Genomic DNA, 22,968 nt, shown 5'->3' on the forward strand with positions numbered 1-22,968 from the left:
GCAGAAGCCCCCGACAGCATAGCTCCTGAGATCACTCAAGCACTCAAACCCCTCCACCACGTTAAGGTGGCGGTTCAAGGAGGAGCTGATAATTACAGTCATATATTAATAAAATTACGTTTAAAATTACATTTCTGAGTATTTCTTTATTCAAATTGTGAATTTAAAAGAATCTATATGAAAAAGATTTAATATGTCAGGCGGGCCACAAGCTCTGATTCATCCTCTGGCAGACCAATAGATCCATCTTCGTTCTCCTCATCTGAGCTGGCTCCAAACTGTAAGGCTGGAGAGCTCATTTTTATTGAGCTGGTATTGTCAGATGGGGAGTGTGAAGGAGCTTTCAGTAACAGAGAGAGGAAGGGGGGCGGTGTTGCCCAACAGTCACAACTCAGAAATTAATTTCTAGTGAGCTACATTGTGTAGCATGCTACGATGCCTTCTGACGCCTTTTCACTTCTCAAAGGATGGGAAATTAAAGAAAAACTGCAAGTCCACTATAATCAGGAATACATTGATTTACTCAGACCTCCCAAGGCCACAAATTACCTCTGTGGAGATTTTATCAAGACATTTGAGAATCTGGCCTCTCTTAGGATGCTAAGAGGCCCAAATGAGGCCTTGAGCCCAAAAGGTCTGTTACTTCCCAAGCCATATTTCTTGATAAGGAAAACGCTGGACAACTCCTATGAAGGATTTACGGAAACAGAGATTTATCCTAAAAGGTCTTCAAAGAATCCTCCTGTCCCACTCCCTGAAGGATCGATAGCAGACCTCTTTTGGAATGTACGGTTTTATTATTTTACGACCCCTTGGACCAAAGGAGGACCCAGGAACTCAGCTCAGAACAAGCTGAGATGAACCTTTGAATTTACAATTCTTTTATTCACAAATAAAGATTCTAACATCTGTTCTTTTATTTGTGGTGTTGAATGTGAATAACATGAAAATGACTGAACTTTATTCACAGATTTCAACAGGAAGCAGACAAAACTTCCACTATAATCTTTGTTGTTCATTAATGTGTGATTTGCATCTGAATATGAGTTTAGACAACATTTAATCATGTATTGATAAACTGCATGTTAAGAGTTAATGATATGGAATACAATTCATGCTTTGATTTAATCCTCTTTATTTGACAATTAAGAAACATTAGAATTACATGTAGTTGATCTTTTTCTATGAGAAATCTCTTCATAGTTGAATATTTATTCATTAAGAGTTTGAATGTTAATTTTTAAACTTTGTTTTAGCTAAACTCATTCTGATTTAAACTTTATGCAAACTTTTTTTATCACAAAGTATTTCATGATTGTTTTGTTTTCACATCACATCACTTCACTTTCACTGATGATACCATACATCTTTGAATGCTCAGAACATTTAAGAGAAATAACTTTTATTTTCCTAAATAGTTTAAACAGTTTAGATAGAAACATGAAACTGTTAGACCCACTGGAGACGTGTGCCTGCAGCCATTGGCTATAATCAAGGCCTCCTCTGAGGTCAAAAGGTCATGCACACTCTTACTTTAGATCAGTTCAGTGCCGTTGGAGTTTGGGTTTTGAGCAGAGAACAGCTCTAGGAAGAAGAGGGAAACTTCTTCCAATCTTTTTTGGTCTTGTTTTTTATTTCAACTTACCCAACGTAACTAAGTTTGTGCCAAGACCGTTTTTATTTACTTTATCTTTTTGGTAACTGTCGTGCATTTTCCTTTAACTATTTTGAAGCTCATCACCGCCTGTGCTTCTTATTTTTGAAACTGATTGAACGATCCGCTTTGAGACTAAACTTCAGCAAACTTTAAATCCAGCACGCTTTTTCGACGACCATCCACTCTTTTGGCTGTGCAAACCCAGATGACCACCAGAACGTCAGCCGCATCCGGTCGTAAGCTCCAGAAGAGTCTTCGACCGTTCTCCTACACCCTGCGCCAAAGCTGCTGCTGCTTTCTCCATCTCATCGGCCTCAGGAGAAACACCTTTGTCTGGTGAGCTTCGTCTGAAAGTCCAGTCCAAGTCCAGCTTCGAGCCACCGTGGTGAGGAGACCCTCTCAGCAAAACTGTTGCGGTTTGATGTGGTCATAACAGCCAATTTGATTTATCCAGACTAGTGTCTTGAACAGTTTAACGCAATTGTTTTCTTTAGATTACAATTTTTCTCTTAAACCGTTCTGAGGCATTACTTTGCTCATCCACCGACTTTCACACACATTCACACATACACACACATTCACATGCACTACATTGATTTTCTTTGTTTATTTTGTATATATTTTCATGCTTATCTCTTAATAAATATCAAAAAGGCAGTCGTTGTCCATCTTGTTCTTTCTTTGTGATACGGTCCCTTCAGATGAGAATTTACTTCCTGAAGTGTTGAGATTGATTTTGAAGATTACTCTTTAATCAATTTTAAAGCTAAAATTGATAAACTTTCATCATTGAGTAATTTTTCCTTCCTTACGGAAGGTGGTGCCCCTTTACGAGACAAAGTCAAATTCTTAATTGAACTTGACCCCCTTGCACGCTACAATTGAAAATATGTCCTAGAAAAATTAAAATTATGTCTAAAAACAGTATTATCATAGCTGAAAGACAGCACTGGGAACGATTTCACAAGAGATCAAACGATGGTCGGAGTGGATTTTAAGTACTCACTCTTGGAGCACATTTTCATCTGACACAAAAATGTGGATTTGCTTATGGCATCACACTCACCGATGACACAGAACGGCTTCCTGGCAAACTTGAGTCGTCCTCTCCATCCTCGGTAGCGACAGCAGCAGCCTGCTGCCCAGATCCTCACCATGTACTCCACCCCAAACACCACGATGGTCACCACCTCCTGTTACACACAGAACCACAACTCCCATGCTTCAAGTAGCTGTCTGTGAGTGAGCTGACCTTTGCTTTGCTAAGGATGAAAACACAGATTCAATTAGAAAAAGACTCATTAGTGGCAACAACAAACCTTCTGTTTAAATCCTCCTAAATCCGCCAACTTTGTAACAAGAAAAGCTGCTAATGGTCATCAGCTCACTGCATGTCACCCAAGAACGTCATGCAGATTATCTGGTATCATTACTTCCAAACTAGATGTTACAGATTACTTTTGTTGCTATTTAAATGTAATCCTTTACCTCAAAATATTAACATGTTTCCATTTTTAATGCATGAGTCATTTATCACTTTTGAGCTGTGTTTTATAACAGAATATAACTGCTGAAGTGACAAATATACTGTGAAGTATTCCTCATTTATATAAGAGTTTGTGAAATGGTTTCATAATGACTACTAATTAATGTTCTAGTGTTGTAAAATAGAGATTTAGTCAGTTTATCCCATAAATAAATAAAAGCTTAGGCTAAAAACCTAACAGAAAATCTCTGACTAAAATATTAGAACTTGTAGCCTAATAGAAGACGGTTATAATGACTGTGTGGAAAAACAACGTTAACACTTTATACGGAACACACATAAACCCTGGAGAACCTATGGGGTCAAATGTGGCCACTGATATTTAATCATTTATTTAAAGTCATTTTTTTTCTTTTTATTTTTATTTTTTTAGCTGCTGTTAACTGCTGCTACCCAAAATGGAGGAAAAAAGTAAAACTAAGTTTAAAAAGTAGAAGGAAATTGTTCTTGGGTTCTCCAGAGTTAAAGTATTTATGGATCTATGAAGGCTAACCAGAAATTAATTTCTTACAACATTTTTTTTTAATTTTCTAATTTTATTAAAAAGCTTTAAGTGTTTCAAGGTCTTGTACAGCACACCTCAATAAATCCAAACTGGCTGAATGTGGCTAAAATCCAGTGCAGAAACGTATGTGATGCATTTCCTGTATCTTTGGTAGAACACCAAACCGTTAATGTTCCGATTTATGATTATTGATGAAGGGTTATGTTTGCCTTCAGGGGGTCAGATAATATTGTTTTTTTCACACTAGTAGCATGTTGTTTGATTCTTCTTAAATGAAAGGACGAGGCTCCGCCCACATTTTCACATTGGCTTAAAGATGTACTTTTTCATTTAAAACTTTGGTTCTGAATGAAACTTTGACGTTGTATGGAAGTCCCTTTAAGCTTTTTTTAAATCATCCATATATTTTTTTTCTGTTGTTTTACTTCTTTGTTATTAATTAAAGTACTATATCCTGATAATTCCATTTTTTAACTGTTTGTTATAATTATTTCCTCCTGCTTTTTAATGTCCACACATATATGTATTTATGTCTTAATGTTATGCTGTAATGATAATTGGTATAATTGTTGACAGCAGATAGAGGGGAGGGAGGGGGTGGCTAACGTTTGTCTTGTTTTGGGTCATTATGTGGAGAATACCATAAATATAGAAAACCTTAAACCTTTTTTTCTTGATATGCCTTGCCTGGATAAATAAATGCTAAATTAAATTACGGTACATTTCAGAGCAGCAGATTTAATCTTCAGCGGCTCCATGAGGTCCAAGTTGGACATTCCAGTACAAAACACACCACCTCACCCTCAACAACACGCATCTAAGTGGGCACTTTCAACCAAAAATATATGTGAACTGGCTTTTCAGGCTTCTGTGTTCAAAACTCTCCCGTTCACGCACATTCATACAATCGTTTTCAAGCTCTACGTACAAAATGTGCAGCCATTGAATACACATTGAAAGTGGAATCAGGTTGAACTTTGACCAATCAGGGAGAATTCACAGAAGTGCCAACCGTTTGAAAATCAATTGGAGTAGGTGCCCAGCCATAATTATATGACACCAAGTCTTTAATATATCGGAATAGAGCTGAGAAAGAAAATCCTGGAGCGAAATTTGTGAGATTTGTACCGCTCTTCAACTGTAGGAGGCAGACGTGCACCAGTAAAGAGTAGAAAAAGAAAAAGACGCTCCTCCCTGCTTGTCCAACACCGTCTTCATAAACTAAGATCTTTGCCTTCTAACTCAGACCCCTTTCCTACAATGATTTAGAACCAGGTTTGCTTGTCTGCAGACATGCAGCGACCCCACAGTCAATCTCACTCTATCTTTCCTGAACAGAACACCCAGGTTCTAAATTCCACCTGCAAATGTGACTCCTTCCTAACCTGGAGGGAGCATTCCACGTTAGCTCAGCTCAGAACCGAAGCCTCAGACTTAGAGGTGCTGATTGCCATCTCAGCTGCTTCACGATCAACTGCGAGGAGCTGCGACCGACAGCAACCTCTGTGCTCAAATGAATCTAACTGCTAAATGGAGTTTCTGTCAAAGTCCACAAAACGCTTCCAGATATGATTTACAGTCCCCTCCCTCCTTCAGTTGGGCCTCTCTCTGAGTCGTTGGTCTTTTCCCCTACTCAACAACTATCCCAATTTCCCCTGTTGAACTAAAAAAAACTCATGGCAGGAACCAAAGCTTCCACCTGCACTCTGGATCCAATCCCCACCTTGCTTAAAAGACCTGCTCTGGACCCTGACAACATTACCAATTTTCGTCCCATCTCCAACCTGCCACTCCTTTTTTTCTAAAATACTCGACCGAGTGGTTTCCTCCCAGCTCAATTCTCATTTAGACTTCAATGATCTGTTTGAACCCTTTCAATCTGGTTTTCGCCAACAACACAGCACTGAACCCGCTCTGCTCAAAGTCTCCAGTGGCATCCTTCTCTCCTCAGACTCTCCATCCTCAATCTCCTGGATCTTACTGCAGCATTTGACACCAGCAGTCAGTCCTTCTTCCTCTCCCATCCTAAAACTGTCTCAACATCACCGGCTCTGCTCTGTCCTGGCATCAGTCATACCTCACAGACTGTCAACAGTACAGTGCATCATGGGAAACAACTACTCGTCCGGTTCTGCTCCTTTGCTGCAAGGTGTTCCCCAAGGTTCGTTGCTTGGTCCACTTCTGTTCATCCTTTATCTCATTCCCCTTGGCAACAGCATCCGTCAACATGGACTAAACTACCACAGATACGCTGATGACATACAACTATATATCTCCACCCAATCCATCACCTCCTCAACCCACTCCACACTCACTGTCTGACGGAAATCAAAACATGGTTGCAACAAAACTTTCTCAAACGTAACTGTGACAAAACAGACATAATCATAATTGGTCCTAAAAACATTACTAAATCCATCCTGAATTTCCTGTTCGAATCTGTCAACGTCACACTCTCCCCGTCTCTCGTCATCCGTAATCTTGGAATTGTTTTGACACCAGTTTTACATTTGAACAACATGTAAACAAACAACCCGGTCTGCTTTCTTCCACCTCACAAATGCTCGTATTCGCTCATCCCTGTGTTTCTCTGCTGCTGAAACAATCATTCGTGTCTTCATCACATTTAGATTATTGCAAAAACCATTCTTTACACTTTACACTTGCAAAACACTCACTGCAAAAAAGTCTTTCTAACCAAGATGAAAAAACTCAAAATTAGCCAAAAACACTTTTTGATCTTGTTCTAAGTATATAGACTATAATGTGTAAGATTATAAATCTTGTTTTGACATTATATGTCTTTTATTTCTTATTTAGTTGTTTAATCTTAAAATTGTTGCTTTGTACAGTATATTAAGATAAAAACACCTAATGGGTGATTTTTTTTAATCTGACTGCATATTTAACATCCAATTTTAGCATAAAAACTTGTTTCAAGATATCCAGACTCAGACACTTCAACTTTTGAACAAACGTTTATTTATAAACTTCAGTACATTCAGAACTCTGCTGCCCGTCTCCTCACACACACACACTCCGTGAGCACATCACGTCAGTTCTCCAGAACTTCCTTACCACTCAAAGCCCTCCACCACCTGGCCTCATCCTTCCTCACTTACTCTAACCTCTTGTCCTTACCGTGTTGGACCAAGGTCCAAACCTGAGGAGACGGAGCCTTTTCCATCGCTGCACCTACCCTGTGGAACAAGCTGCCTCAACACATCCGGGACTGCACTGACCTTTCCTCATTTAAGAACTCTTAAAACCCATCTTTTTAAAATTGCTTTTAATCTTTAAATTTTTTTTCATAATTTGTTTTTCCATCTTTAAATTGAAAGCTTCTTACTACTACTTCTTTTAATCTAATTTGTTTGTTTCGTAAGTGTTTTTGAGTATCTTTTAAAAGTGCTTTATAAATAAAATGTATTATTTTTATTATTAAGATCAGTTCATTATGCTTGTTTCACAGGTAAGTTCATCATGTTCAGCAGCTGCTACTTTCATACGTGGAACACTGGCTCATCCATCCATTTGCTTTATCCGCTATATTCTTTTCCAACACATTCTCTCTCCCAACTTGTCATATATGATGTATCATTTGGGCCCCCTTTGCGTCACTTTTTAATGTTTTGGGTGTCCCCAACTCATTGTTTTTTATGTTTTTACATTAAAGTGAGGATATCTGGACCCTTGCAGAACTTTTTTTGTAAGGATTTTTTATCTTAACTGCTGTCCGTGGCAGACATGAAATCCTGTCCTCCTAGGTCCACCTTTGTCATGGGAGGGATCACACATCCATATAACGGCCGGATCATCTAAGACTGCACAAGGGTTAAATCAGGGGTCCCCAACCTCCGGGCCGTGAACCGGTACCGCCCGAGGGCTGCTTGGTACTGGGCCACAGACAGGGAAAAAAATCCATCTGTTAATCAGGGGTCCCCAACCTCCGGGCCGTGAACCGGTACCGCCCGAGGGCCGCTTGGTACTGGGCCACAGACAGGGAAAAAAATCCATCTGTTAATCAGGGGTCCCCAACCTTCAGGACACAGACCAGTACCGGTACTCTAACCTTGTACTGGTTCCATGTCTGGTAATGCATCCCAAGGGTTGGAGACTCGTGATTTAATGGAAGCACCAAGAAAAAAACGACGAGTTGGGGACACCCAAATCATCAAAAAGTGACTCAAAGGGGCCCCAAACCATTTGTCCATATACAGCAAGTTGGGAGTGAGAATGTGTTGCCCTTTCGGTGTCACAGGTTTGCCAGAGCCGGTCCCAGCTACTGTTGCAAAGGCGGGGTACTGTCACAGGCCACACAATCACTCACACACCTAGGGACACTTTAGAATCACCAATTAACCTATGGCGCATGTTTTTGGGCTGTAGGAGGAAGCTGGAGTGCCCGGAGAAAACCCACACATGCACGGGGAGAAGATGCAAACTCCACACAGAAAGTTCCAAGCTGGGATTCAAACCAGGGATTTCTCCAAGTGAGGCAAACCACTGCATCACCGTGTACCCTGGAACATTGGTGGATTACAAAATATGAGTTCACAGCATGGAAACTTCAGATAAATGTGATTCTTCTTAACCTTATTCTCAGTGTTGTGGCAGCAGTGAATTGTGGGATTGGATTATCGTCTGTTGGTCTATTTCAACCTTCCTGCTGCCTCTGGGGTCCACAGACAGCTGGGTCCTGTGTGTCTCTTTATTCATGCGATCACAGAACCAGAATTGATCCTCGAAAGGCGAGCTTTGTGAAGTGTTTAAAAGATTAGTTTTGTGAGTTTTCATAAACATACTTAAAGTCCTGACAACAACAGAACCTCAGTGTCTGGATCAGAGCTTGGTCTCCTAAAGAGAGTCTAAGCAGGAGCAGGAAATGTGCTGTTTGATGCAGCTGGGCTCCTATGTTTATCCATCATTTAATAAACCCACATGTTTGTTTGCGCTTCTGGTTTTGAACCCATATACTGCGCTGCAATTACAAACCACAAACAGCAGCAGAGAGGCTTCAGGAGTGTGGTCTGCTGATCAATACAGTTGCTGTTTATCTGTGGTGTAACCAGTGAGGTTTGTTTGCAGCATCCCTGCTCCACTGCTCGACCGGAACTGTTTAACCAGATCTGGTGGACTGGGTTTCTAGTTTTGGCTCACTATCCCATCACAAAATGATCTACAAGCTTCAGCAAAACTCTTGATCTGTACCAGCAACAGGCTGTCCCGTTGTCCTTGCATGTGTACGAGCCTTGAAGCTGCAGCAGGCACTTGTAAGACAGATGTTTGACTCCTTCAGGGCAGAGTTAGAGTCTCCTGTTCTTTCCTTCAAGCTGACTCATTGATTGCAGCCAACAGCAGATTAAATCCGATCCCTCAGGTCACTGCTTCATTCTCAGTCATGCCATTCGACACCAGGTGGAAGAGGCGGATGGTCAGAAATAGTTTTGATGGGAACCAGAAAGGACAGAACCTGACTCTTAGGAGGAGAAGAAAATCGTTCCTCTCCGAGGCAGAGAGAAGAACATTGAAGTTAACTGAGAAGTTTTCCAGAATCAGAGCCCACTGATTCCAAGACACCCTAAACCAGGGGTATCAAACCCAATCGTACAAGGGGCCAAAATCCAAAATATACCTTAGGTTACAGGATAAACATTTATCCAACACTCTAAAACATTTAACATTTTAACATTTAACATAATTATGAACTAGATATATAGCATTACCTACAATGATGCTAATGTGAATACTGTAAGCTGAATTTGGCAGCTGAAGATGCTGAAATTGATAGCTAAAAACACTGAAGCTGAAAGCCAGCTAAAATATTAGCTAAATGCCAAATTAGCCTAAAAAAGACCAAACATAGGTTATCCAAAAGAACAGCGTGTAGCTGAGAAAATTGCAGAACATCAAAATATCCTAAGCAAATGACTAAAGCCTAAATTAGCCAAAACAACTATAATGTAAATATTTGCCTATCTTCAAACAGCTTCAAAAAAAAAAAAAAAACTAAATCATCCAAAACTGAAATATTAGCTAGACTCCAAAACAGCCGGAAAAATCTTACTAAATGCCAAAACAGTTCAAAAAGCTAACATAATGCCAATCTTTAAAACTTTAAAATTGTAACTTTTTTACATAATCATGAAAAATAAAAAGGCAGGAATATTACTCCAGAATTGATCAACTTAAATCTTAAATAACATTCAATATTTTACTCTTCATAAAAATATATTTTGTCAAAATTATACAAGTTAGAAATAAGATTAAGATAACATTGGGCCGTTAATAACAATAAAATGATCTGGAGGGCCGGATCTTTGACACATGTGCCCAAGATAAATGTGCAGACAAATAAAGTTTTATGAATTTGAATGCTGTGAAAGTGGCTTACCAGGATGTAGAGGGCGTCTTCTGAGCTCTTCTCATACTCTCTGATGGTGGAGAACACTGACAGAACCAGGCAGGAGAAGACCAACAGGAACCTGAACAGAGAATAACATCAAACTCCCTGAAGAAGAACTCCAAAACTTCAGCTTTGAGCTGCAGGTTTGTGTTAAAATAGGAAGAAACTAAATCACAGACAAACCCTGATCCATACTCAGATTCTGATGAGATCTGATCATGAAGGGAAGGAGAATGATCTCATTACTGTTCTGTTCATGGGGCCTTTTTTTATCCAGGTTCTCTTTACTGAAGTTAAAAAAAATCAATATCTGGTTTGTTTTCAAACATAATCCATCAATATTTGTCCTAATATCTGATCCAGGAACTCTTGGTTCTCCCCTGCTGAGTCCGGATGCTACACGACTCTCTTGGCTGACAAACAGACACTCATACGCACACGTATGCGTGATAGATGAAGGCCCATCCTCGGGGTCGCTCCAGGACGTTATACAGGAAGTTCTGCAGTCGTCTGTAGAGAGCATTTCGCTTGGGGGGCTTCTTTCCCCCAGATACGCTGCTGCGCTGGCGCCGAAGACCCTCATCACCACCTAGACAAAAAGTTACCTGAGTAACTCTGTCACATACAGTACATTCAGATTTGTCTCTATAACAGCAGCATCCTTTGAAGAGAAGAGTGTCTCTGTCTCAGCTCATGAATGCTTCATGAACCCCCATGAAGCTGCTGCAGGAATGAGCTGAACATCAGCACAAAAACATTTCAAGATGATGATTCCACTACCTGACGCATGCGCAGTAATCGCCTGCGCATCCCTGCTCCAAACCTGAGTATTCTCAAGTCTTGTTGTTGTGGTCAGTGAACGCACCACTCACTCCTTCGTGAACGATCCTTGCACCAGAATAATTATAAAAATGTGCGCGTAAACATTGCTTTCCCAGGCGCGAGCACGCGCTCCGTGCGTACCTGCAGCAATCAGCAGAGCTCCGTCCTTGCTCGACTCGCTGCCTCCAGCCTCCAGACCCACGAAGCCGACCTTCAGCTTCTTCTGGTCAGCAGCCTGAGGTCCGGGGAACACCCCGCCGTTCCGGGATTTCTGCACCATGACGCGGAGGAGCGCGGTGACCTGCGGACCTACCGGCTGCCCGCCGTCTGAGCTCCGGGCTGGGGCGGAGACGGGGGGAGCATCGCTGCTGCTGCTGCGGAGCAGGGGAGGAGACGAGAGGAGAGGAGAGAAGGATGGAGGAGGCGAAGTCCTCGGGGGAGAGCCGGATGCAGACCCCTCATTCAGTCGGAGGGGCGTCGTGGAGGATTCTTGGCAGATAAATCAAGTCTCCTTCATCAGATAGTCCAACCTGCACATCTTTGATCATGGCTGACTGTCACCACGGTAACTGGATCTTTGAGAACGGTAACCATGGCATCCAGGGGAGGGGGAGGGGGTGGAGTCAAGGACCAGCAAGACGCAGTCAGAGGAGGAGGAGGGACAGACGGACAAACAGACTTTACTCATCTTCTATGAAGGAAATTGGGTTGGAAATCTTACAGAACATTTTTACGAAAACGTATTAATAAAAATAAACTTTATAGGAATAAAGATTCAGGACACACTGACAAACTGCAATGAAAACTGTGCTGTTTTTAACATGTTCTGTGATCATGGAGGACATATATAAATAAATTAAGATTAAAATTATGTTTTTTTTTTTTTTTTGTTATTCACATTATTGTGAATTAGTAGCCGAAAAAAATAGTTGAAAAAAGCTTTAATTGCAAGTTACAAGCTCCCTGCTTCACTGCATTCGGATAAATCCACTTGTAGACGACTAGATCCATGTTTGTCTGCTTTGTGTGGTTGTGGTGGGCTGTAAGCTAGCGGGACAGAGTAAACAAAGGGATGATGGAAAATTAGGTCAGGCTTACTCAGAGCAAACAGTCCCGCCTGCAACTCAGAGGCAAATTCTCCTGCTGCTCTAGACCCAAAGAACTGACACTGTCTTTTTTTTGGCCAAAAACGACAGTATCATAATTAAAAACCACTGGGAACGTTCTTTCTACAGATCAAAAATTAGGGTTCCAGTTCCTAAAACTCACCAAAACAGAATTAAAATAAATGTAAATACTCTGGAGAAATGACCATTTACTTTTATGTTTTTGGGCAATTTACTCACTTGTTTGAACTCATGTTTTTGTGAGTTTTATGAGCTGGAACATCAATGTATGTAAAACATTATATATATATATATATATATAAATATATATGGGGCATCAGTCTGTCACATGTTGAATGAAAGTTTCAAACATTATATTCAATTTTTTTTGGAAATAGTCTGTTTATTCGAAAATAAGAAAATTCAACTACATAAAGAGGGATAGGTGGGTTGGGGAAAATGATCCAAATATTAGGTAGAAATGAAATAAAACATCAAAATGATTACTTCTGATACAAAAATCAATGTTTGGAGTATGGTGTTGGGATACACACCACAAGTGTAACAAGTGGATTTAATCCAGTTGTGTGTTTGTGGATCAGATAGAGATAATTGGAGTGTGACTGCTGATTTCCTGCATTGTTTCTGGGAGCAGAAGGTTTGAATGTCTGTTTCTGAAGCTGCTCTTTAACATATTGAATAGTTGAAAGGGGATATCCGTAATTCCCAGCAGTTTGGCTGAAATTCCCTCCCCATCACATCCTCCTGGTTGAAAGGTTTTGTGGCTACGAGAGTTTGCTGGGTTTTTTTTAATCATATTGTTCAGTCTGTTAGTATCCTTTGATTCGGGACCGACATAGAAAAACCCGATCTTCTTTGAGAAGTAAAGCCACTTCTTCTCGTAGATTGCTGTTCATTAACATCACACTGCAAAAACACAAAATCTCACTGAGTATTTTTGTCTAATTTCTATAGTCTTCTTCCATATGATATCAGACAAAATTAACTTTTTAATAAGATTTAATTATTTTTTTTAGACACCTGAATATCTTTTTGTGAAATTGTATCTTAAAAACATTTTATTTTGAGTAACATCTCCAACTAGTTTTTGACTCAGAATTTTCGTATGATTGACTTAATCTTATTTTAGTTGGTCTAGAAATAAGGATAACTTGAGCGTTTTTTCCACTTTAAAAAGGGTGACTTTTGTGAAATAAATGTACCTACTTTAAAGATATAAAACCTTTCTTTAAAAATACCTGAATATGGGCAATTATGGCTTATTTCAAAGTGAAATTATCTCTTAAAAGAGCAGGACATCAAAATCAATAAAAAAGTCTTACAAAGACTAATTCTACTAGTTCTATTGGCAGATTTTTTCACTTTTAACAAGAGGAAAACATCCTGTATTCTGAATGTTTTACCTTTTTTTGAGGAGGACATTGTTTTTACAGTATCTGAGATACTTGTATGTATTTACAAAGCCCTGTATACTTCCCACCTATGGCCCCCAGGGAAAGGCAGGCTTTTGTTCCTCTTGGAGTCCACCACCATCTATCTCCCCCATCTTCATCCGTCGGTGGTTCCCAGAGTTCACAAAAGGATCAATCAATTCTCTGAACTCCGCCTTCCTCCCTCCTCCACAAAGTGCTGTAGAGGATTTCTGCAAATGACACGACCCATTGCAATACTTACAGTAGATGTGCTTAAGAGGAATGCTGTGATGACCAATCGTTTATGAATAAAACATGATGACAAATGTGGTTTCATTATTTATCCAAATTAATACAATGGACAAGATTACAAAATATTGGATCAATGAAAAGTGTTAACTAAGTATTACTCAACTAAGGGACCTTAGACATAATTCAAGACAACAACAAAGACAAAACACTAAATAATTAAAGTGACCTGCGGACACATCAGGGGGTTTTGTTCTGGATGATCAGACCACTGACACAGACGGGAGAGAACTACTCAAAACATAAGCAGCACTGTTTCAAATGGAAATAAAATAAAAAAAATGTAGGTTTACTGAACAGAAATTAACTAATAAACAGGTATTAAAGATGTAGCTCAAATTAATTGACAAACCCCATCTCTTCCTCTTCCTCTGGTGACCGGGTCTTTCTGAAGAGCTTTGATGGTTACATCAAGAAGGAATTGTGATTTTTATGCTAAACTAAATCAAACATGCAATTCACAATTTCCATGGTGACCCCTAAAAGGAGCGTCTGAAAGGCACCGAAAAGGGAAAGCATGAACCACCTAATACTGATCTGGATCAATGACAGCAGAGATCTGTACCTTTTAATGCTAAAACAGCCATTTGGTCCGATTACTTACTAACCAAAAGTCACTATATAGAAAAACCTTATGTTTTTGGGGACATTCAGACATTTATTTCTACAATGTAACTTAAAAATACGTATATTAATGTAATTATTATAACTGTCTGTGTAAAACAACTTTAGCTTACTTTACTTTTGCCAGCAGCACATACAAGTTCCCTTCAAAATTTAATACACAATGTAAAATAAGATCCTTCGGGTGCCGCAGATTTTCTTGAATTAAAAAAGCAAGACAGGTAAATAAAGTATGGCATGTTCTGCCATTATGACTTTGGAGTGCTGTCATCATTTTTCTATTTTCACTATTAGATGTATGAAAATTACAATATTGGAGTAAAATCCAATTATTAAGCTAATTATTACAATAAACAAGTCTTACCAATCTCTTTCCTCAGGTTAAAGACTTCTGCTTTAGAAAAACTTGAAATCAAAATAATCCCTAATTTCGATCGTTTTATTTTATTATTTGTTTATTTTTGTGTGGTGCCTTGAACCAAATTTGTCATTTTATTTTAATTAAAATAAATAAACTACATTGCAATGAAACTGCACATCTACTCTTTATTTTTACTGTCCTGTTTGATCATATTTGGTAAAATTCATATGGGTTTATAAGAACTAAAATTAATTGATCTTTCACCAAATGTGCTTCAGTCTTGGTTCTGTGTTGTTTATGGTAAGTGATAAACCTAAATGTGCACAGAGTAATAAATATGTTCAATACAGGAGAAGTTTCCTTCTTCAGTGTTGGAATAAAGTATTTAACTCTTGGATGCCCTCTTGTGTCCAAGGCAGACTTCTCCAAATTGATTCAGTTCTAGAAAAAAACCCACCAAGGAATTCTGAACTGGACCAGACTTCTTTTCCTGTGACAAAACTGGAATGTGATTCATGAAAGAAAGCTCTGAACTCTAGTATTGCTAAATAACCCCTTGTGTACATAGAACTGCACTATTTAACTTTGTTTTAATTTTGGCTCAAAGAGACAACATTTTATATCAAATTTATCCAGTTAAAGACACACTACAAAGACTTAAAATAAACATAAAAGTATTGATTTATTTTATATTAACGAAGGAGATAATTTATTTTATCATTGTACGACACAGAGAAAATTTTATTTGATTTATAAGAATTCATAATCACAAAATAGAATTTAAATTTCAGAAAAAATACTTTAGATGTCATGTTGTACTCTAAATAAAATGTTGTTTTTTTCCAAAAAAATGTAATTTTTGTTATTAAACTGTTTATTCCACATTTACAAGTGTAAATAGTCCAATTTACAGCTTTTCAAAAATGTGTTACACCTAAATTTGAATAAATTTCTTAACTTATTGAACTTGTGCCTTGTTCTTAATGAATTTTGTTGCATCATCCCAAGAAATGAGGAAATTGGTTTTGACAAAATATTTTTTAAACCTTTTTTTTTTTTCGCAACATTTTTCTGTGTGAACGCTTTTGTCAAAATGTATATTTTTTATTATTAAATTCGTTAATTTTCTGTACTTTACTTTGTTTGTAACATGTAACTCCATATGGATTAGGAAAGCGCCATTCACAAAGGTAATAGGGTTGAAGTTCTCACTGTTTACATCAGTGGTCTACCTTACTTCGCACATGCGCAGTGTGACCAAGATGACGTATATCGTTTACACCGGAAGTGCTCATTTGAAAAAAGGAAAAAAATAAAAAACAAACCGGGCTGCTGAATTTATTAGAACCGGTTTTTTTTTTTTTTACTCAAAACAATATTCTGTCAATTAGACAACCGTATAAACGGGCTTTTAAAATTATAAAGCAGCTCTAAAACAGCTGCTGAAAGCAGAGAGATGGAGGTTAATCCGAACGATTCGGAGACAGAATCGTGTCAAAACAGTCTGCTCTGTTGTCAACCCGGGAATTCAACCAGACAAAATGCTGACAGAAAGGACTCGCCAAGGTAACATTTTAAAAACCCTTGTTATAAACGGTGTAGTTGGTTTCCTTCGTTGGTCCAGGCTTTAATACCAGAGGAACCCGACAGTTTAGCCCATCTCTTGTGGTGTTTTTGAATCTGTTCCTTTTCATCCCACTCTTCCTGGATCTTACCCTTTTATTGACTGCTGCATCTTCTTTTGCCACATTGTGTCCTTCCATGATCATGATACTTTCTGTTGTCATGCTTGGAGACTGTGAGTAACCAGTCTCCTTAGCTATGAACTTTTGTGGCTTACCCAGACTTGTTTTCCTTACAGTGTTCAGGCTGCTGAGGATTTGCCCTTCGCAGATGTTGTTGTCGCATCTCCTGCAGAAAAAGCTGGTCTGCTGTCACTGCCGCTGGAAGCTCTGAGCCACATAGCCTCCTACCTCCCTGCACACACTGTTATCCACGAGTTACCAAAGGTTAGTTTTGAATATCCGATCCCTAAAGTCAACTTTTTACCTGTTATTTTGGCATTTTTCTTTATTCTTATCGTGATTTAGGAGCAGCCACAAGTTCCCTGCTCCACTCCATTCTGATACTTATAGACAACTAGATAAATTAGATCTTCGTTGGCATTTAGCTCAGTATTGCTCGTGAAATGAAGCCAATTCAGTCGCCATTTTTCTGTGATACAGCTGTGCCATGTTGGAACCAGACGGCAGTGATTGGTCTAAGTCAGTCTGTGTCAAAGTTTCTGTGGCAACTACTTTCTCCAATCATGAGTAAGCTTGTTCAAAGTCCACTCTCCTTCCACTGAATGCAACTTGGAAGAATCTGTCAATCAAATGTTAAAGGTGGGGGGCCAGTGGATCCACATGATCCACATGCTGTCACTGAGCCATGTGATTGGTCACTTTATAATTTAAGTATCTTGCGATGATGGAAAAATATAATAAAAAATGTCTATTCAAACAAATATAATGACCGAGTAATAAGTGTGGCTTCTTGGAGCCAAAAGGTACGTCCTATTTTGAAATGGGGGGGGGGGGGTGCTCTCAGTCCAGTTCTCTATACACAGTCAATGTTTACTTCCATGTCAGCATTTCTGCCCAAAACTCAGGTGAATTTTTGATGTACTACTTTTGTCTTAAATACTACAGACTTTTTAGATTTTTTTGCTAAAAACTTTAAAAGACCATTGGGGAGGATTTTATAATAGATACAAATATAGTTTAATTGCAGAAAATCAAACCGTTTTGATTTGGTCTGAATCGAATATTCTCAAGATCATAACTTACAAATAATTCTACTCATAATAAGTCAAATATATTGTTGTCTATATTAATGCTTTTACTGTTAGGTCTGAATTTTAATGAAATATTGTGTTGGAAATTGTACACTTTATACATTGTTTGTGTTACTGCATATAGGATGATTTGCTCCACCTAATTGGGAGAGACCTGCAGACCTCTCCATACTTCCTCAACTTTTTTTACTTTGTTGAATAAATATACTCCTGCTTGACAAACATTTCTTTATTTCATTAGATCTAACAAGTCTCCACCACAATATGTAAAATTTCCCTTGGATATTACTAATAATGAATGAGAAGAAACATAATTTTCTTTCATTTGATATTTATTACCCCCAAAATTAAGACAATAATAAAATTAACCATTTTTAGAGATGAGAGTTCCTGCTCTCCAAGATACCTGGATGTAACAGCAGCAGCAGATAAACTGCTTTTGTTTCCCCCTTTCTTGTAGGTGAGCCCTTTGTTGAAAGTTTTGCTTGACGACACAACTGCCTGGCAGCTTCGTGCTCAGAGGCTTTGCGCACATCAAACCTGCATTCCAGTTCTGCTAAAGAAAAAGATGGACTGGCCCTCATTTTGCTTGGAAATGGAACGGCTAGTTGACACTTGGGCAGAAAAACCTCAGAACAGTGTCAGTGTGACGCAGTCTGTCCCCCGGGAGGAGCAAGGAGCAAGACTGAGAGAGAATCCAGAGGGAGCGGAGAACGGTGCGCGTTTACCTGAAGAGGATCTCGAGGCCAACGTGAGACGATGTCATCTAGAGGACTTGGAAGTCCCCAACAATGCTCTTTTGGGAGAAAATGAACAAACGCCCCATCAAGTTTCCAAGGTCTCTACTGAAACTCCAGCACTGGAGCATTTCATGCTACCCTCAGGCCACATCGCACAGGTTAACTCGATCCTATTCCTCGGTGGTGAAGGGGCGATATGTGCCACGGCTTCCAGAGACTGGAGTGTCAAACTGTGGGATCTGAACAGTGGCCCTAATGGAGCTCTGTTGTGCTCGTTAGCAAGTACGGGGGAAACGAACAGCCATCGCGGCTGGGTCAGCTGTCTAGCATCCACAGGATCCCTATTAGCCTCGGGGAGTTATGACCTCTCGATTAAAATATGGGACATACAGGCGGGTGGTACACACACCTGCCTGATTAGAAACTCAGCTCCTATCTTCTCCTTGTTCTCTCAAAGCAACGTGCTGCTTGCAGGTACCTTCGACAAGAAGATCAACATGTATGACCTTCGAGGTAAGATGAGTTTATATCCAACTCCAATTTGGTTTATTTAACTGCATTTCCTTGTGGGCGAATAATAATATTAATTCCTTTTTCTGCAGATGCTGCCCCGCTGATTAAAACCGTCAGGCATCATAAAAACGCTGTAACGTGCATTGTCGCTGACGACAATCACATCATCTCTGGGAGTACAGACAGAACTGTTGTTATCTATGATCGCAGGGCAGAAAAAATCCTGAAGAGAATTGTGGTAACTCCACACACGATTTGTTTCCTAGCTGCTCTGAACCGAAGCTTCAAAACTGATTCCACTGACCTTTCTGTTTGTAGCTGAAGCATTATCCGATGCGCATGAGCTACGACGACTGTGTGGTCTGGGCGGGAGACTGCAAAGGCTTTCTGCACGCCTTTTACATGAACGTGGAGGAATGGGAGAATCAAACACAGTTTAATGTGGGGCACAAGTCTGTCATCACTGGAATCCACTGTTCCCAATCGAGCCTTTACACCTGCTCGTCTGACTGTACCTTCAAGGTAACTTTTCCTGTTTCCTTTTCCTGTTTGTATCAAGACTAAAGTCACAGTTTTGAGATCAAAATGTCCTAAATTGCAAACAAAATGTAAAGTTTTGAGAATAAAACTTCAGTGTTTGCAAATGAAAATGTAAAATATTTGCTTTCAAAAAATGTTTTGTATTTTGGCTTTGCTGCGCCTGAGAATGAAAAATCCGGGTGAAACAAAACCGACACCAAGTCTGTGTCTGTCTGCCTCCAAGCTCTGTCAGTTGACACTTGACTGGATGGACCAATCAGCTTGAACCCTCTTGTCTGTAATTGGTTGTTTAGTGTGGCACATATATTACGCTAATCTGAAACTTGCATAGAGAGAAAGCGAGATAAAGACAACGCATCTGAAAACTTTTGTGTAGCAAATGCAAAAATATTTTTGAAAGCAAATATTTTAATTCACAAATTATTAAGTTTTATTCTTAGAACTTCACATTTTGTTTGCAATGAAAAAAAATGTGACAACAATATGGTGGCACAAAAATCACTTGATACGTTTCTGTTTGGACTTTTTACCTTATTAGTCTTGTTGTCATTGCAGGTACACATTCCTTCTGCTTCCCCTGTAACGTTGTGTACTTGGAAGTATACATCTCCGGTCAGTGCAGTAAGTATTTCATGCCCAGATCTTTAACCCTTTCACTTTGTCACCGTAGTTTTATTATTATGCTGCGTTCACACCAGATACGATTCACAAAATTCTAAGCTGGACACTTGTCCAAAAATATGTTCATAAACCTGATGCTCCCGTCGGAGGAGCTACTGTCAAAAATATTCAGCCTCATCACTGAAGTTCTTGATTGGCTGACATGACAGAAAGTTCATATATTCAAACTCGTGTGGCGTCAGAATCGATACTCCAATTGCAGCGTGGAACCACTAATTGTGTTTGTACATCAACTTATCATGAATCTGGCTGCCTCTGCTGCTCGAATTGCATCTGGTGTGAATGCAGCTTCACAAAGATCACATTGTGATTAGAAATTGATGTGCGTTTAGTAGTGGGAGTAGCGACTCATTTTAACAAATCGATTCATGTCGTAAGTTATTGTTGCTGATAGGATTCAGAGTTAATATCGGTTCATTTTGAAAAATCCAGTTCACTTTCCTAAAATCGATCCAGGACATTTATATCCAATAATTCAGGGGTGTCAAACTCAATCGCACAAGGGGCCAAAATCAAAAACACACCTTAGGTTGTGGACCGAACAGGATAAACATTTATTGAACACTCTAAAACTACATTTTTAAACTTTAAAAACACAACTTTTTAATATAATCATGAACTAGCTATATAGCATTACCTGTGATAATGCTAGTGTGAATGCTGTAAGCTGAATTTGGCTACTGAAGATGCTGGTGCTGATAGCTGAAAACGCTGAAGGTGAAAACTTAAAAAAAAAACTTTAGGTTAGCCAAAACAGCTAGCATGTAGCTGTAAAAAATAGCTAAACTTCAAAATAACCTAAAAAAGCCTAAAAAGCCTAGAAAAAGCTGGCGTATAAATATTGGCTAAATTCCAAAACGGTGTAAAAAAACTGAAAAAAAAGCTTAAATTAGCCAAAAGAGCTAGCATGTAGCTGAAATATTGGCTGAACTCCAAAATAGCCTAAAAAAATCTTAGTAAAGGCCAAAATATTCCAAAAAGCTAGAAGAATGTCATTTTTTTTATTTTAAAAAAGTAGCTTTATAACTTAATTATGAACAATAAAAAGGAAGGAATATTATTCTAGAATAAATCAACTTACACCTTAAATAACTTTCAATATTTTACTATCCTTAAAGTATATATATATTTTTATTTTACAAGTTATACATAAGCACGAGATAACATCTGGCCTCTAATAACAATAAAATGATCCGAGGGCCGGATAGAGTTACCCGGAGTGATTTAGAGATTAAATGATTTTATGACGATATAGGCCGATTTGTTTCGATTAACAACTTGTCTCAGACAGATCAATTTAGTTGGGTAAACAGCGATTAACTAATTAATTAATCAATTATACATCACGCCGAAGCGCTGTAAAGCGGCATGGAACGGAGGCTGCTTCCATTCGGTGTCCTTGTTAACCTATGAGGTATAGTTCACACCAGACACGAAGCGCCGCAGTACTCCGCAGCCGGTCGCACAGTCCAACGATCGTTTTGGCATCTGGTCTATTTTTTTACGTGAGACGCAAAGAATCCACGTCAATCCTGGCAAGAAGTTACGCCGAGACATGAGAAAATCTGGTCAATATTTCAAAATATAACCAATTTTTCACCAAAAAATGCTGCGATTGGCAAATGTCATCATATTTTTGTATCTAAACAGACTGCAGAGATGAAAATAAACACATAACAGACAAGAAATAACACACACACGGAGACACACACATCAATGTAGTGTGCTGACTGCGGAGCGGGGGGCGGTTTAAAAACACAATAAATGAGAGAGGCAGAAAGCAGTTGGTGATAAGTCAAGACTGAAAATGTCAAATTATTTGTAAAAGCTTGAAATAACAACTGAGCAGAAGCGCCCGTCAACCGTCACAAAAAAAAAATAGTCTTGTTTTAACTGGAGGTTAAGCAGATACTGTGTACACTAGTGCTTCCACATCCGGTGTGAACCCGGCGTTACACCCATAGGATTTTAGGATATCGCATATTTTGTCCTCAAACATTAAGAATTATCCATCTAGATTCAAATGTTTCAATTCAAAAGCTTCCCTTGTCCCTGATCCTCCTCTCTTTTTCAGGTGTGCGCAGAAGCAGGAGTGGTTGCAGTTGCGACTGGAGAAGTTAGTGTGAAAATCTGGAGACCCAGAAAGTGAGACTGCACATTAAAGTTGGAGTTGGCTGGTTGGACGCTCTTCTGACTCTGCATTGGCATTCATGAGTGTTTTGTTTTTAATTTATTATTTGTCTTAAATTAAATAAAACGTCTTGTTTTGAAAAAAACAAAACAACTGACCAATTGAACTACGGCCACCTTCAAAAAGAAGATCCTTTCTTTACTCTTTGGACTTTATTTTTCAAAGATTTTTTTTATTTTCCCTGGTGTCCGTGGCAGACATAAAATCCTGTCCACCTTTGTCATAAGACGGATCACAAATCAGTCCAGGGTTGGGGTCATCTGGACCCCACAAGATAACACAAGGGTTCATTAAAAAGACTGTTTTTGGCACAAAAGTCAGTGTAGCGTCTTTACAGAAGTGTGTAAACTTATTTTAGTTGAAAAAATCTTTCTATAATTTCAGATACGTATTTTGTTTGGTGAGTAAAAAACAATCTTTTAATAATAAAAATGTAATTTATGTGTAAATATGTTTTTTTCCAATCTTGAACTGAAATCCTCTCAATGGCACTTTAACGTTCCACGTGTCTTGATGTAAATGACTTAATTTATAACAGATTTCTACTATTTCATTATTGTAAGAGCACAGTTTAAACATTTCTAAAAAAAGCAAAAAACAAAAAAGAAGCTACTGTATTTAAAAATGACCCAATTGTTTTATAAGCCTTCTGTACACTGATTGTAACAGAAAATGTTTTGTATCCCAATTGTCTGATT

General features: G+C 38.8%; 2 protein-coding genes across 3 annotated transcripts in view; one reads left to right on the forward strand and one right to left on the reverse strand.

Annotated features, from left to right (window-relative positions):
• The window catches only part of LOC112144932 (potassium voltage-gated channel subfamily KQT member 2), a 34,989-nt gene extending 23,773 nt beyond the window's left edge, over positions 1-11,216 (reverse strand). For both annotated transcript variants that reach the window (XM_024269829.1, XM_024269828.2), the window contains exons 1-4: positions 11,078-11,216; positions 10,553-10,703; positions 10,103-10,193; positions 2,724-2,850 (exon numbers count right to left, since the gene is read on the reverse strand). In XM_024269829.1, the coding sequence (XP_024125597.1) occupies positions 2,724-2,850; positions 10,103-10,193; positions 10,553-10,703; positions 11,078-11,216 (508 nt within the window). The remainder of the gene's footprint in view (positions 1-2,723; positions 2,851-10,102; positions 10,194-10,552; positions 10,704-11,077) is intronic.
• Positions 11,217-15,836: 4,620 nt separating this feature from the next.
• On the forward strand, positions 15,837-22,873 carry fbxw9 (F-box and WD repeat domain containing 9). Its single transcript, XM_024271147.2, has 7 exons — positions 15,837-16,335; positions 16,631-16,778; positions 18,066-18,858; positions 18,948-19,096; positions 19,177-19,380; positions 19,954-20,019; positions 22,154-22,873. Exons 1-7 carry the CDS (start codon positions 16,226-16,228, stop codon positions 22,226-22,228), a joined length of 1,545 nt encoding a protein of 514 aa, XP_024126915.1. The 5' UTR covers positions 15,837-16,225; the 3' UTR covers positions 22,229-22,873.
• Positions 22,874-22,968: the final 95 nt, after the last annotated feature.

The sequence above is a fragment of the Oryzias melastigma genome, linkage group LG5 (genome assembly GCF_002922805.2).
Source record: "Oryzias melastigma strain HK-1 linkage group LG5, ASM292280v2, whole genome shotgun sequence".
In the NCBI taxonomy this organism is placed as follows: Eukaryota; Metazoa; Chordata; class Actinopteri; order Beloniformes; family Adrianichthyidae; genus Oryzias; species Oryzias melastigma.